This window comes from Lytechinus variegatus, chromosome 6 (genome assembly GCF_018143015.1).
Source record: "Lytechinus variegatus isolate NC3 chromosome 6, Lvar_3.0, whole genome shotgun sequence".
NCBI lineage: Eukaryota > Metazoa > Echinodermata > Echinoidea > Temnopleuroida > Toxopneustidae > Lytechinus > Lytechinus variegatus.
The window spans coordinates 17608436-17625901 of NC_054745.1; the positions used below are offsets into that span (position 1 = coordinate 17608436).

A 17466-nucleotide genomic window follows, 5' to 3' on the forward strand; every position below is an offset into this window, starting at 1 on the left:
CTACTAAGCCCGTCAGCTACAGGGGCAGGAGGGATAGAAGGGGGAGCTTGAGATTGAATTTGGGGAATCACCGGATCTTGTGGAGAAGTCACAAGAGGCCAGGAGGCCCCCATTGTCCCGAACTCACCGTTAGTTGTCGACGCCGAACTTCCAGCAGCTGGGCTCTGCGTAGGACTAAAAACCTGGCCGACGTCTGTCGCGAGGTCGACAGGAGAAGGCTGGCTGCCGGCATCTCGGACCGAACGACGAGTAGACTTCCTCTGACTTAACTTTTTGCCGGGCTTAACCTTAGGCATGATTGGAATAATGCGGGGTGGCGATGAAATTGAAAAGTCCTAAGAGCAAACTGTGACTCCTAACAACTCAAAAGTTCAATCCGGTAAAGATCCAACAAACGGATATAAACACAAAATATGTACAGGTATCTTCCCAGATAAAGAAAATAATTATCAACTGCGAAGCGTTCTTTAAGAGGTATATGAATGGGTTAAAATTACAATTATGTTGCACAAAACAGGTGAATTGAGATAAAAGATGCTTTCCACTCGACTCCACGAAGAAGAATGCTAACTTGTTAGAAATTGGATTTTGCCCCCTCCCGAAATTACCACGTCAGCTAACGCGACGTAGCATTTTTAGCCACGCCTCCTTGTGATGTCCGAACTACCAAAATTCGCAACGCCACATTTTTTGGGCCACGCCTCCTCGTGAAGTCCGAAAAAATACCATATTTGGCATCGCAACATATCTCCACCAGGGCAAAGGAATTAGTCTGACCATGCCCCTTCCTTGTAAACACCTGTTACGTACCGCTGGCGAGATATGTTGTTGTCCAGCTAGTCTGACCCGAGATAACCTCTCATTAACTCGCTTTGCGCGTTAAGAGGTATTATCGGTTATGACTTTGTGTGAAAGAGCCAAAAGAAAGAATCATAGTGGGTTCTGAGTTGCCTAAGGAGTTTCAGGTGAAGGTGTGTGTGCGACAATGTTTTACAGTGTCTATAAATAAAAAAAATACACTTTTAAAAAGTCCTGAGAATTAAAAATGTATACAAAATAGGGATATTTTTTTACATATATTCTTGGGTTTGGGTCTCATTTATCAAATGAAAGTAAAAATTTAGACAGAATATTACTGTAATATTATAATTATATTATGTTTCATAAGAAACATTTTTGTCATAACTTTAGGAAACATAATTTGCCCAGGGCCTACGTCTTCATTGTTCCTGGTGCTCGCATTGTCTGTTTAACGAGATATAAAACCCTGTTGTACTAAAACATCCCGTTTTCGAGTCAATATAAACGAAATATATTTCCTAGCACTTGAGTTATCATTGTTTTATGTCGTGACATATGCTTCTTTTTCATGACTCAAAAAGTGATTGCCCCATGTTAAGGTCTAACTTCGTATATACATAAAAAAACATTTCCTGTCCGTGATTACGTTCGCATTAGTGGATTGGTGAGATATGTCTGCTCTCATGAATTCCTAAAATCAGTCCTGAAAATGTCCCTTCTTCTGATCTAAATTTAAAAACTTTTCAACTCGCGCTGCGCGCTCGCATCATTTGGTTAATGAAATACGCATGGTCCTAGTTAATTCCTACAAAGAAACCTTAGAATGCCCCACTTCAGGCCTGAATTATCTTAATTTTCAGCTCGCGCTCGCAATATTTGATTAGTGAGATGCGTATAATAATCATGATTGCAATGACTACAAAAAGTGTTTCATGTGTTCAGACGAAATTCTAGTAAAATCCTTCGCACTCGCGTAAGATGACTGGTGAGATATGCATACTCTAGATTCCTAAAATATATTCCTTAAAATCTCGCTGTTTGGGGTCAAAATATACAAGAACTTCAGCTCGTGCTTCGCGCTCGCATTGTTTAGCGAGAGAGGCACTTATCATGATTACACAAATTCGATTATAATGTCCCTTTTTAGGTGTGAATATAAACAAATTTCAGCTCGCGCTTCACGCTCGCATTATTTGATCAGTGAGATACATATCCGTTTCATGGCATTGTCCTTAAAATGTCTCTATTAGGTCAGTATAACTGGCAACTGAGCGCGCTCACTCAGTGATTCAAAAGAATTGCTGGTGCCCCCCCCATGCCGCGACCCACGGTACGCCACTGTGGACATATCAATGACAATTCCTTGTATATCTAGAAACGTGATAATAATAAAATAAGATAAAATATTTCATTCATCCCCCACCCATCAACACTGATTTACGCCAGTGAGCACCAAAGAAAAACAACTTGTGAAAGTTTCACACAGCTAGCTATGACAGTCAAACGTTTAAACATTCTTTTACTCGGAGCTGCAGGTATGGCCTATTGGACTCGATTAGGAAAGGCTGCTTTCCATGGTCATATTGACGTCATCAAATATCTGATCAGTGAGAAAGCTGATGTCAATAAGGAGAAATATAATGGACGGACTGCAATACACCGTGCTGCTTGGAACGGTCATATTGACGTCATCAAATATTTGATCAGTGAGGGAGCTGATGTCAATAAGGAGGATAGTGATGGTCAGACTGTATTACACCATGCTGCTGAGAACGGTCATATTGACGTCATCAAATATCTGATCAGTGAGGGAGCTGAGGTCAATAAGGAGACTAATAATGGGCGGACTCCATTACACCGTGCTGCTCAGAATGGTCATATTGAAGTAATCAAATATTTGATCAATGAGGGAGCTGATGTCAATAAGGAGGACAGTGATAGTCAGACTGTATTACACCGTGCTGCTGAGAACGGTCATATTGACGTCATCAAATATTTGATCAGTGAGGGAGCTGAGGTCAATAAGGACTCTTATCATGGGTCGACTCCGTTACACCAAGCTGCTTTGAACGGTCATATTGACGTCATCAAATATTTGATCAGTGAGGGAGCTGAGGTCAATAAGGAGGATAATGATAGTGGGACTCCATTATACTATGCTGTTAAAAATAGTCATGTTGACGTCATCAAATATCTGATCAGTGAGGGAGCTGATGTCAATAAGGAGGATAATGATGGTTTGACTGCATTACACCGTGCTGCTCTGAATGGTCATATTGAAGTCATCAAATATTTGATCAGTGAGGGAGCTGAGGTCAATAAGGACTCTTATCATGGGTCGACTCCGTTACACCAAGCTGCTTTGAACGGTCATATTGACGTCATCAAATATTTGATCAGTGAGGGAGCTGAGGTCAATAAGGAGGATAATGATAGTGGGACTCCATTATACTATGCTGCTGAAAATGGTCATATTGACGTCATCAAATATCTGATCAGTGAGGGAGCTGAGGTCAATAAGGGTAATAATGGTCAGACTGAATTACACCGTGCTGCTCGCAAAGGTAATATTCACGTCATGAAATATCTGATCAGTGAGGGAGCTGAGGTCAATAAGGAAAGTAATTGCGGGCGGACTGCATTACACAATGCTGCTTGGAAGGGTGATATTGACGTCATCAAATATCTGATCAGTGAGGGAGCTGAGGTCAGTAAGGTGGATAATAATGGGCGGACAGCATTACACTGTGCTGCTTGGAATGATCATATTGACGTCATCAAATATTTGATCAGTGAGGGAGCTGAGGTTAATAAGGAGGGTAGTGATGGTCAGATTGTATTACACCATGCTGCTCGGAATGGTCATATTGACGTCATCAAATATCTGATCAGTGAGGGAGCTGAGGTCAATAAGGAGGATAATGATGGTCGGACTGTATTACACCGTGCTGCTCAGAATGGTCATATTGACGTCATCAAATATCTGATCAGTGAGGGAGCTGAGGTCAATAAGGAGGATAATAATGGTTGGACTGCATTACACCGTGCTGCTTAGAATGGTCATATTGACGTCATCAAATATCTGATCAGTGAGGGAGCTGATGTCAATAAGGTGGATAATGATGGTCTGACTGCATTACACCATGCTGCTGTGTATGGTCATACTGACGTCATCAAATATCTGATCAGTGAGGGAGCTGTGGTCAATAAGGAGGATAATAATGGGCGGACTGCATTACACCGTGCTGCTGAGAACGGTCATATTGACGTCATCAAATATCTGATCAGTGAGGAAGCTGATGTCAATAAGGAGGATAATGATGGGCGGACTGCATTACACCGTGCTTTCTTGAACGGTCATATTGCAGTCATCAAATATCTGATCAGTGAGGGATCTGAGGTCAATAAGGAGGATAATGATGGTCAGACTGTATTACACTGTGCTGCTAAGAATGGTCATATTGGCATCATCAAATATCTGATCCGTGAGGGAGCTGAGGTCAATAAGGAGGATAACGATGGTTTGACTGCATTACACCGTGCTGCTAACAATGGTCATATTGACGTCATCATATATCTGATCAGTGAGGGAGCTGAGTTCAATAAGGTGGATAATGATGGTTTGACTGCATTACACCATGCTGCTAACAATGGTCATATTGACGTCATCATATATCTGATCAGTGGGGGAGCTGAGGTCAATAAGGAGGATAATGATGGTTTGACTGCATTACACCGTGCTGTTTGGAATGGTCATATTGACGTCATCAAATATCTGATCAGTGAGGGAGCTGAGGTCAATAAGGTGGATAATGATGGTTTGACTGCATTACACCATGCTGCTAACAATGGTCATATTGACATCATCAAATATCTGATCAGTGAGGGAGCTGAGGTCAATAAGGAGGATAATAATGGTGAGACTGCATTACACATTGCTGCTAAGAATGGTCGTATTGACTTCATCAAATATCTGATCAGTGAGGGAGGTGAGGTCAATAAGGAGGATAACAATGAGCGGACTGCATTACACAATGCTGCTGAGAATGGTAATATTCACGTCGTCAAACATTTGATCAGTCAACGATGTGATGTCAATAAGGGTGACAAGGAAGGGACAACTGCCTTACATATCGCCGTTCAGAATGGTTACACTGAGGTTGTTAAAGTCCTACTTACGGGTGGAGCGCGATGTGATACAGAAGACATTCACGGCCAGACACCCTTACACCAAACCATAACCCTCGGGTACAGAGATATTGCTGATGTTCTAGTTGACAACAGGGATGCTAAGGTAGGCGATACATACATCCTATAAATGTTCTTTGACGGAGTTATAGATAGCTTAAATGGTGCCGTTTGGTCATTCTGGAAATAATTGCCAATGTAGGAATCTTCTAAACTGTATAGAATATTGATGTAATTTGCAAACATGCATGTTCCGCAAAATTCGGAAAACGGTACAACAGAAAAAAGAGTACTTTAATTACCATTACAAAAATAAGAGTTAAGAATTTCAGTTTGGTATTCAAGGAAGATTTTACCAAATAGATTGATTTCTGTAAAATAAACTGTATGGCATAGGTAAAAAAAAAATGCTGCTTTTCCTATAGTATACAAGAATGCTTATTTTTCTACTACGCTTACATAATTCTGTCAATCCAGAATGATTCAGTGGCCATCCATCTAGCTGTGATGCACGGACATACATCCATCATTGAGAGGATGATTGCTAAAGGATTTCATCTCGATGTACAGACTAATGACGGTCAGACATGTCTTCATAAAGCTATCAAATTATGCTACCAAAGGAAAAGGAATGTTGAAGACACCGAAACACTTAGAAAGGTTAGCCTTGGAAAAGACCTTTGCCTCAGTTTTCAGTGTACACTTGGATTTTATAACATTTAAGTCAACTGAGTACGACATCATGGCGTTTCCGGCATCCGCTGCTAATTGCAATAAGATACAAACTTACATTCAAATAAGATGTAACGAAAAACCATATAAATCTATTTTCACTTTATTAAATTTGTGAGCAAGTTAATATTTTATTCATACCATAAATTGTTTATCGTTGAGCCTTTCAAAAATTTTCATGACATCAAACACTTTAAAGACTAATAAGGCTTAAAGTACTATGTTTTTTTTAAATAACAAAGCGACGACGCGGACTCTCCATTTTGTATGTACAATTACCCCATAAATTTAGTTAATTATCCGTTGCAGATATCCGAAGAATACTACAGTGGGAGGTTATCTCCTAAGAAGGCATTGGTGTTCTATCTTTTAGAACATGGAGCCAGGATTGATATTAAGGATGAAGCAGGTTGCCTACCAATCCACTATGCAAAAGATGAAATGATCAGACAGATGATATTGGCAAGGTAAACAGGAACCCTTTTAAAACTAAATTTCCTGTACAAACGGGTTCTGACGTACATGTATTTTCAATTCAAAGATCAAGTCAACCCCAGAAAAAAATAGAAGAAATGAAATAAGCACAACATTGGAAATTTTATCACAATCAAATGTAAAATCATATGATATTTTGAGGTTTCACTTATTTTTCATGAAAAAGTTATATGCATAAATCATCGACATGTAAATAAAAGAGTCGATTATGTCCCTAACGCTCCCATTTATATTTTATTTGTAATATTCAAAATTTACAGATCTTACAATGAGGACCATCTTGACTTAACAATAAAAAAGCAATGGTGATACCTCATGCTCGGGGTGGAATGAAACCTTGCTTCATATGAGAAAGAGAAATTCTAGAATATTTTATATAATGAAATATTAATGAAATAGTGAGTGGGTGACATCATCCGTCCCCTCTTTTGCATACCGACCAGAATGTGCATATAGAATAAATGTTTTTTTCTTTTGAATCAAGCGAAACTTAAAAAGAGAAAACCTTATTTCAAAACCGATTTTGACTGAGTGTTCAGTGTTATGCTTGTGGGGGTTTTCTCTAATCATTGAAACCAATATTTTGTTGGGATGGAATTGTCCTTTCAATATTTTCTTCGTTTAATTAGTCCATGTAGCTTTAAACAAAATTATATTCGAATACTTTTTACTGATGTATTATTATCAGAAGTCCATCAAAAAATACGTTTTATAATATTCAAAATGATTTTAATGCAGTTAATGTAGTAATTCCAATTTAAGATGTTAGAGGTTAAATGATGTTGTATTAATTGCTTACTGCAGATTACCTTCCTTGGATGATGTACATTCTACCATAGGTAAGAGCATTGAATAAAACACGAAATTGCCACCAAATGCTTCGTACATGGATGCACTTTAATATCATTGACAGTTCATCGAAAAATATAGCACTGTCATGTGTACTTTAGGAACAAGTGGTTTGTACCTATATTCGTACTACATGTATATTTACTTTATTTTTTCAATGTTCTGTCTTTTCATTCAATTACTTGTTTCCGCTCGTTTAATATAGTATTGTTTTTCCACCTTTGATTCTTCTTGCCATTCCACCTCTTCTCTTTTCGTTTTTTTTTCTTCTTCTCGCTCTCGTTATTTTTCCTGTAATTTTTCATAATGCATTACCTATTTTGTAATTTTGTATTAAATTTCTCAATACATTTTCGCTTATTAGTTTCCTATATTCCTATCAACTCCACAATCTGCCTCACCATCATCCTATTCATTCCCATTCTTAATTTTTTTTACGATCTGGAAATTAACATTCTGATTTTGATATTGATTCTTTTTGCACAATTCATATATCTCAATACTTATGATTCATATTTCTAAAACTTTAAATTATTGGAAGCGGATTTTGTTGATGTTATATGTGTTCTGTGATTAAGCTCGCTGACGTCGTGTCGTATGGTCAATGTTCTGTAAAATTTGTTTATCTTAAACTATGTAATAATTGTTGCTTTTGTGTCGTGTTATATTGTACACTGTGCCATGCCTTATTGATTTCAACCGACAAGTGTCTAAACTTTTGTCATTCGTCTTTATGTCTTGATTGATTTTTTATCTAGAACAAACCATATTGAACGGAATTTGAATAACCGAGATCACGACACTAGGCTAAGGTACAGTTTTGTCCCTCTGTATTGCGTGTACCATGACCTTTTTGTTCACCATGTATACGTGCATATATCACAGATCGGCCATCGAACTCTAACGATGCCTCTGTCAAAGTCAACAGAAATTCCAGTCAAGAAGTTAATCTAGAAGACCATGGAATATCAATGTACCTTCCTCCTGGAGCGGTTCCCACTGATGACTATTGTCAGTTCACCCTAGCCATCCTTAGATACAATCCTGGTGTTTATGTCACTGAAGGTGAATCAGTGATCTGCTTTGGGATCAGGTGTGACCCTCACAACTTGATCTTCAACAAACCTGTTAAGATCATTATACCACACTCTTCCTTGGTCGTCAATCCAGAGCATGTAAAACCAGACATCATTTGTCGTGTGTGGGACTCAAATAAGGGTAAGTCCATGAAGATTGAGATTGAACTATTATGGTATCAGTAAAGCATATGGACTATTTTTTTTTCTTTAAATGACTTTGATTCTACCAGATACCAGATATCTAATTTGACATTCTAAGATCATCATAACAATCAGTAAAATTACAAGTAGCATCCATCGTAATCATTCCTACTACACCACCGCAGCGTCATCATTCATTATCAGCTTCCGTCAGTAGGTATTATATGTCACTATTAATCACGTTTCTAATAATCATAAAGTCTAAAACCATTATATCTTTTCTGAACGTCGTGATACATTGCATCTTTTCACTTTTCGACAATTGGTCAAATTAGATCTTCCAAGAACTCTAAGGAAGCAATCTTCCAGCTCACCAGACAAACCACCATACTGCAGACTTTACGAAAGACACCTTGAGCTGTACATTGGCCACTGTGCAGAGTGGTGGGTTCTGATTCCACTCGAACAACAGGTGATCCGACAGCAACTTATTTGTACTCCATACGTCCCAGACAGGATCGAAAGAGGACAAGAGTTTGCAGTTAATCTTCAGTTGTGTAACGACCTACCTGGAAACGAAGCGGTCAGTATTAAACATCGTCACTCCATATAAGTTCAGAATTATCATTCATTCGCTATAAAAACAGCTCTGAAAACCCGAAGACCTTTATCATTTGAGAAATTGTTGATTGAAAATTTTCCACCCTCCAGCCAGATGAGGTGAATGTTTGCGGGTAGAACAAAATTACTTGAATGCTATTGGTTGACGTGATGATTGAAGCGTTCTGAACCATATCACCATTATTGATAATATTATTATCATCATTTTTAATATAATTATCACTGTCATAATCAGTATTGCTCTTATCATCAAAATTATTAAAGATAATTCTGCTTAAAGATATTAGCACCTTTGTAAATAAAAACCAGGATTTTTTTACAATTACCTCAGGTAAAGTAAACTTTTCACTTCTGTAATTGCATGTTGGTAATAACATCAATACACCATATCAATCATTTCAACGGTTGTGTTGGCTCAGCTGGTAGAGAGTCCGATTCACAAACGGCGGGAAGTCGGGAGCTCCGGCCGCGTCAGACAAATATATAGCGCTGCCGCGCCGAAGGTCAATTGGGCAGGCAAAATTAGTTTTCGGAGTTTTTGTACTTCAGATTTCTAGTTAGAATTATAAAATATGGATTTTGATATTTTTTCTAATTTTTTAATAATTGAAATAAAATACAATCGTAATCATCTTTGTAGGCAACACAAGAGGAGTCGAGACAACAATCTTACCACAGATGTCATCGGTCGGTCCCTTTCAATGTTGAAACAAAGGCTGGTGACGTCACAATCACGTGTCATCGTGAGGGAGGAGATATTGAGAGCCGGGTAATTAAGCTTTAGAACTTATTTGATAATCGTAAAACAAATAAGGTGCTCTTAGCAATCAGGCTCCTTGTTAGCATGAAACTGATCCCAAAGCGATTTAAAGTACTCACAAAATAAGGCATACGGGGATGTGCCTCTAGAATGGGTCGTTTTTTTTTGGAACCCCCCCAAACATGCGGTATGGTTTTATGCTGGAAATTCCCTAAACATTGCCCCAATTTTTAGATGCTGGCCTTGAACATGGGTCCATGGCCCCAATCTTTAGATACTGGCCCTAAACATGGGTCCACATTCTCCTCCAAATTTGGGTGAAAACTTCTTTTATTAATGTTTAATTTTTGCTTTTCAAATTTTAATAAATCCCTTATAATGGGTACCCTTTTAGCCAAAATAACCAGTAAATATGGGTATAGGTTTTGAACCTTCAGCCGCACACCCCCGTCCTAACCAATTCTAAGTAGATCCCCTTGCCAGGGGGCTCCTAGAGAGAGAAATCATTTACTAACGTATGCTTTCCACGGAGCCAGGGATTCCTTCCTATTCATCTGCACGTACCGCCAAAAAACAAGACACTTTCGCTCCCGAGATTTCTACTTTCCTTCTAAAAGATCTGGCCCTAAATCATTTAAATGGGATGCAACTTTATTTCCGACAATTCTACGTTATCGATTTCAATTCAATTTCAATTGCAATTCATTTCATTTTCAACAGAACAAATGTGGCGAAATAATTACAATGAACTTATACAGACAAAATAAATTGAGGCATGTACAATTAATGATATTTACCAATAAGTTAAAGTAAAACATTTCATGTTTAAACAAGAATTCATTAAAATAACGTTACGGATGCATGCATCCGTAACGTTGGCAAAGAACAATGAGAAAGAAGATGGCAGCGTCAAGTCCCCCCCCGTCTTTCCATATTTTCCTCGTTTTTAAAATGAATTATTGTTTAAAATGAAATCGATAGCGTAGGAACGTCGGAAATGAAGTTATATCCCATTTACATGATTTAGGGCTAGTTCTTTTAGAAGGAAGGTCAAAATCTCGGGGGCGAAAGTTTCTGATTTTTTTTGGCGGTACACGTACATGAATGGGAAGGGATTCCTGGCTCCGTGGAGAGTAATGATTTTTACTCACCTGGCTAGTACCCCCCCCCCGTTTAAATACATTTTTTTGGTGGTGGATGAAGGCCTGCCCAAACGGCACAGCCTCTTGGTGGCTTGTGCATTTCTATTCTGCTGCTGTATTTTTTCCCAACAGATCGTTTCTCTTAGGGACCTTCTAGCCAAGATAAACCAATGTATATCAATATACGTACCAGCCAGTGAGGACGATCTAAACTTTGCGGTGATTACCATAACAATTACACAGGCTGGGAAGCTTGGGATATCACGATCTATTGCCTTTGTCGTCAGATATACAGGTAGAATTTCATGTTTGATAATTCAATGAGAAAATGTTATGTTTCTTATTTTAATCACCAAAGACTTGGAGAAGGGTATGGATTCAAGAATTACCATGTCCACGATGCCATTCAGCTCCATGAACTAAATGAACGGTATTAAATCATTTATCATAGCAAGGTAAACATATACATCCTTTGACACTATCGCTGACAGCATAAGCATACTTTATATGATCTGTTAATGCCGAAGGTAATTTTTTAAATTATGAAATAAGAGGAGAAGTATTATCATTGTACACAGAAAACGCAGAGGAATTTTCATTTAATGTCAAATTCTCTCTCCATTTTCTCTCTGTAATAGATGGACCTGTGTGCCAATTTCCCTCCGAACAGACAGACATCACTAGGTAAGTTTCCATCGGTTAACATGTTTTCTTTTTCGAGGAAGCTCAAAACAAAATATAAAGAATTATTTCATTTCAGGTAATATGTTTGTTGACTCGATAGAAGGATGAAGACATCAATAATAATTATGATCGTGAACTTTCAGTCAGGTTCGCATATCGGCAACGTTTCGACGAAGGCTTTTAAAATTACATTGCCACGCCATTAATGTATATGCGATATACGAAGGAAAACGGTTTTAAAATAGAGTAATTTAGATTTGTTAATACTGAACAACAGTTCTTTGATATTTCAGCCATGCCTTCTTTCTTTTTTTTTCAATCGATCGTCTAGGACACTAGAAGAAGTAAAGAACAGTGACCTACAATCGGACGTAGACGTCCTAACAATAGCCCAGACAATGGACGTAAATCAGTTCTATGATTTGGGCATAGCTCTTGGTTTCACCATAGCTGAGTTGGATCGGGTAGAGTATAGGAGATTCAGAGATAGGCAACAAGCTACCTTTGACTTGCTACTGGCATGGAGAGGGAGACAAGCATCTACCCAAGCAGCGAGGAATACTCTCATCACAATTATAGAATCATTCAACTTATCTTCAAATGATACAAATTTCCTAGGTTTGACTTAGTGTTTATTGATTTTACTTTTGTTTCAGTCTTTGTTTTTATGATACCTGTCGTATCTAAGTAGATAAATAAGAATTATGTGTGTTACTAGTTTTAGAATAATTACTTCCAGCTGCATGATTACATAATTGCATCTTCATTTGTAAAAGCTCAGAAACATTGCTGTAAAATGGAGATTACGAATATCTGACAATTTCTTAACAGTACATATTTTTGAAGTATTAATTTCCTTTTCCTTTATCATAAAAAAATAGTTGATAATAACATGCAAATTGATTAGCGTTATTCTTGATTATGGTTTGTGGATTAAACTATGAATTTAGTCTAGTTTTTCCCCGTCCGTAGAGATGAGTAATAATTTACTACAGTAACTCCTATATTATTACATGCAAATTGAGTTGCAAGATTCTTTATCTCGTTTGCATCTAAAGATAGTATAGGTTTGTAGGAGGAACGAAATACTTGCTAATATCTATGCAGCCTACTAATGATTAAGTTCATCAATGATTTTTTTCTTCCATAAGTCTATTTTCTCTTTTCTTGACATTGCGCTCACCTCGGATTTGGCTACGTCCATCAAGATATTGACCCGACTGAGTAAGTTTCTTCAGTATGCAATACGTTTTATTGTAGACAAATGAAAAAGAAACAGCACCTTCATTGTGTTACTATTTTTGCTCTACTGAGAACACTGAAGATTAAATTTAATTAGTTAAAACACTAATTTGCCTTTTAGTTATAATAACGTACACTTGTCAGTTTTCTTAAAGTTTGTTTATATAAGATAATGCATGTCATGTTGGTATGAATTACTGATAGTGAATTTCATGATATCAATCCAATGATACAGAGAGATTCCTGACTACACGCTATTACAATTTTCCCGTCACATTAACAAAGAAAAATTCTATGAGATTGGCAAGCAACTGGGATTTGACGAGATAGAGTTACATCACATCGAGCATCGATCCCTGTACAATAGAAAGGATGCTAACATTCAAATGCTCTCGATGTGGAAAGCATCTCAAATATCATCGGATAAACCGGATGAGAAATTGAAGACTGTCTGGAAATCTTTGAATGAGGCTTCAAAAAAGACGGACACGAATGGTATTTGAAACTATTTAACGAAAAGGGATTGCACACAAAACGAAAAATGTGAAGACAAGTTCTTTTAGTAGTCGATTTTGGTTCAGTAACGTATTAACGGTTCAATTAAAAGATCACTTTTTACAGCATGAGTAAAATAACATGCTAATTTATACATTTAAATGTTACTTGGTGCTTTTAAGTAAAAAATAACACGCATCATAACTGAAAAGCCAGCCCGTATAAACTTTGAAGGTTGGTTTGGGATTGACTTTTATTGTCAACTTGTCATATATTTCATTCTCGTTGACAGGAATGGTTGACCAAAGAGGTAGAAATGGTAAAAATTTGCCTGGTAAAAAATCAAGAGTTATAAAAAAATTTATATTACCTGCACATGTGATGAAAACTATAATATTTAGGGGAGGGTTGCGTAAACACACCGAACTATTACTTTCTTACGGCACAAGTGGTGAGTTTTCAATGGTTATTATCAGGTAAGCTTTTTATTTAATGCAACAAAGCCCTCTGGCTATAAATCATATCATGCAGATGACGAGAATAGTGATGACGTGACTCCTCTTGACCCGGATGTGAATTATGACCCATCACCTCAAGAGACAGAAGCGGATGAAGATGAAGAGAATGAAGATTGGAAGATCATCGAATACTCAGAGTCAGGTAGGAATTATAATAAGCGAGGGTGTGGATGAAGGGGGATAGAGAGAGAGAGAGAGGGGGGGGTAATAGAACAAAAAGAGGAAAAAGCCATAGTAACGAATCAAAGGTATAATGTATCAGACGCGTTTTCGATAGAACGAAAACTGATAGACAAAAAATGCACCACGTTATATCGATATAGTACTGGCAGATCTTTATTGAAATTTCTCATAACATTCACCCAACCATATATTATTAAATCGTAGACAAAGATGAAACCGTTGTCGACATCGACGGGTATGGAGGTTCACCTAGTAATTCAGAACTGTGTACAGTCGTTCGTCGGGTGGCGAATGTCACGTTGGCCTTAGAACTGGCCAAAGCACTTCGTTTGGACGTTAGTGACATCATAGTTCTCATTGCTCCTCGCGACCCTGCATTAATGGAGAGACTGGCATGGAAACTCCTTCATCAATGGTGTAGACGTCTAGGAAGACAGGAGAAGGAAGAGAAAGTGTCTGCGCTTCTTCAAGGATACTACATCGAAGACACTCAAGCAGGTATGATCACAGCTTGAATTTTATTAAACTCGCTTTTGGTATTGTTTACAACACGTTTTGTAGAAAGTCGGATGGAATAGAAAACTATAGCCAAAATATTTTATATAATGTTATTGTAGAACTATGTGTTTTGGCAATATGGAAACAGGAGTTGACATTCATTATGAACTTGCAATGTGATTATGTTCCCTAAAAAAGGTATTGGTGAAATCTCTGCCAAAATTCGTACAACTCCAGACCTCATCGACCTCTCTCAAAGGTTGGATCTGTCAGCTTCTGAAATTCTTCAGGTGATGGCTTCATCTTTGACCTTTGAAACTGCCTCGATACGTCGGGTGGTACTACAAATGCTTCAGAAATGGGTCAAACAAGGAGGAACAAGGCTGAGGTTGCTTGAAATGGTTCAAGCTTTTAATTTCAACGATGCTGCAGAACACATAGCTCGAGGTAGGTTTAAGCAGTCAAGGGAAGAAAATATTAAAATCAAAAGTGTATTTTAAAAATCATAAGTATGCTTCTTTTAGCAAAGACGCACAATATTTTTGTTAGTTATTAATACGTGTGCACTCAACTATAAAACTTGAGCATGTCGAAAGCAAATGAAACATGTGTCTTCATCCATGTTTATTTCTTGAGTGTACATTTCAATGTTAGGAAACGTACAACATGTAATTATTCGACTATTGTAATTCAATTAGGAGACAGCATATTGATGTCTCATTTTATCTTAATTATGCTATTTCTAGTTTTAATCATCGAATGTAACACATTTATTAAATCCGCAATATCTGCTTGCTGACCCGACATGTTGTACTTCCCAATAAACAGCAATACCAAACCACCCAGGTTTCTTGGACACTTTTACACATGGCATCATTGATCATGATGGTGGAGACCTGAAGCTAGATGAACCTGATATCTGGGTATCTATTCCTTCAGGAGCGATCCCCAAAGGAATGAAATCACTTGTTACTCTCACTATCTTACACGGAAGTTCATCAGAGTTTCCACTGGATCCTGCCGAAGTTCTTATAACACCGACCATCCGATGTTCCTTCGACCATGATCTTCTCAAACCTGCCACTATAGCGATTCCACACTACATTGCTCCAAATCGATACCAGCAGAAGAAGCAAGACTTGTGTATGAAGCTGTATAGCAAAATAGGACCAGGTAATGTTTATATTGTATACGCTTTTGTGATCGGAATAGCTTGTTTTGTGTGATGTCAAATTTGGGGAGTCGATGTGTAACTTTTAAAATTCATATTCAGTCGCCTTTTTGCTTTTCTTTTGTGCACCAGAAATGAAACATAAAAATGCAGTAATGCTTTATGGTATGGATGAATGTATAGAAAGTTAACATAATGTATGCCTCATGAAGTATATAAGGTCAATGACATAATTCATTTTTATTACTTAACATGGCTGTCAACGCGATAAACTGGCTTTAACATGAAGTATTTTTCTCGTCTATCGTTGCATATTCTAGGAGAATATGGGTACAGGACTTTGCTTCCTGAATCGACAAGAGATTTTTGGATCTCAGAAGACAAGCTTACCTTCTCAACGCGTCATCTTCAATACTTCGCTTTTTCTTCAAACGACATCCATGGAGTTCAATTCATTTGTGAAGTATCACAGTCTCTTTTCATCAGCAACTCCTCACACCCCACTCTGCGAATCTGCATCGCACATCCTTACAAAATAGACTCAACAGTATGTACAGGTGCTAGGTTGATTGGCAAGAGAAGCGTTCGATGCATGAAAATTTATTACATCATATGATAACCTGAACATGTAAACATATCAAAAAAGGGAAAAAATGGGAAACTATTGTGGGTGAATTTGCATAGTGTGTATACAAAAAAAAGTTCACACTTAAACATAATTCTGTAAAATCATATGTTATATCCTGAGGCTTTTTCCACATTAAAACATCGGGCACCGCTTACTCTTTATAAGTTTGTATAAATGATATGCGTAGAGCTTGTAAAAATTGTTATGAATAAAAGTAGACGTTAGTCATGAAAGAGACATGGACTTTAGCTAGGAAGATTAATTTAAAGATATCTTTTACCTTTAACCTGTTTTGTTGAACAAAACACTTCATATACAAGTAGCGCAATTGCGCTTCCCTCTCCTCCCCACACACCGAAGCCATCATGATGATATCTGCTTTTAATACAGGGAGCTGTGATTCACGTGAAATTGCTTAGGCTCGATTTTCTTTTTTTTAATCATTGTCAAGCTCGGGAAAAGTGTGGAGAAACAAGCATTAAATGAACTATGAAATGCTGTCGCACTTTAAATGATAAAAACTTAGTGAAATAATGCTGAAGATATCTGAAATATACATATATATATTTTTGTTTTCATTCAGTTATATCCTCAGATCCAGCTAGCAAAAAGGGAAAGGTTGTTATTACCTATGAAAAAAAATATATTATTTTGGTTGGCAAAGTTGCTAAAAATGTTTAAATGTGAGATTTGCTAAAAATGTACCGCACGGTCAGTTTCTTTCAGCCTTTTTTTCCTTGACACAACGTGAAAATGAGCATTTCTGCACAAACTGAGTCCTGCGAGCTTTTCAAAAATGGACAGTGCCCACTCAAATGTAACATTCTGCCAAAATGTTTACTTTCATTTGATAAATGAGACCCAAACCCAAGAATATATATGATAACAAGTGGAGCGCCTCCGGCAGTCTCACCTGCATCACGCGATTCAATATAGCAGCAGTGCTGACTTTGTAAACCACTATTAAATAATTATTCACAAAAAACACAATTCATATAATGATACAATACTATGTTCACTGAAAACAAATGACATTTGACCTTGATCATGCGACCTAAGACTTGTCGTCAGTGATACTTGATCGCCCCTATATCCCCATTTTATAAACTATATCTATAAACTTTGAAAGTTATGACAGCAATCTAATAATTACCTCCGAAATGACCAAAGTTCATTCACCTAAAATGACCTTTGACTTTTATATGACCTGAAACTCGCATGAGATGTTCAGTGATACTT

The 17466-nt window shown here is 37.5% G+C and overlaps 2 protein-coding genes across 2 annotated transcripts; both read left to right on the forward strand.

Annotated features, from left to right (window-relative positions):
• Window positions 1-2639: 2639 nt before the first annotated feature.
• On the forward strand, window positions 2640-5712 carry LOC121417598 (serine/threonine-protein phosphatase 6 regulatory ankyrin repeat subunit B-like). Its single transcript, XM_041611333.1, has 3 exons — window positions 2640-2686; window positions 3862-5095; window positions 5467-5712. The coding sequence occupies exons 1-3, from the start codon at window positions 2640-2642 to the stop codon at window positions 5710-5712; spliced, it is 1527 nt and encodes a 508-aa protein (XP_041467267.1).
• Window positions 5587-16373, forward strand: LOC121416547. Its single transcript, XM_041610039.1, has 16 exons — window positions 5587-5649; window positions 6031-6188; window positions 7021-7055; window positions 7951-8283; window positions 8621-8868; window positions 9547-9675; window positions 10941-11103; window positions 11447-11492; window positions 11824-12110; window positions 12701-12716; window positions 12970-13229; window positions 13761-13889; window positions 14135-14428; window positions 14627-14875; window positions 15257-15601; window positions 15920-16373. Exons 2-16 carry the CDS (start codon window positions 6163-6165, stop codon window positions 16213-16215), a joined length of 2856 nt encoding a protein of 951 aa, XP_041465973.1. The 5' UTR covers window positions 5587-5649; window positions 6031-6162; the 3' UTR covers window positions 16216-16373.
• Window positions 16374-17466: the final 1093 nt, after the last annotated feature.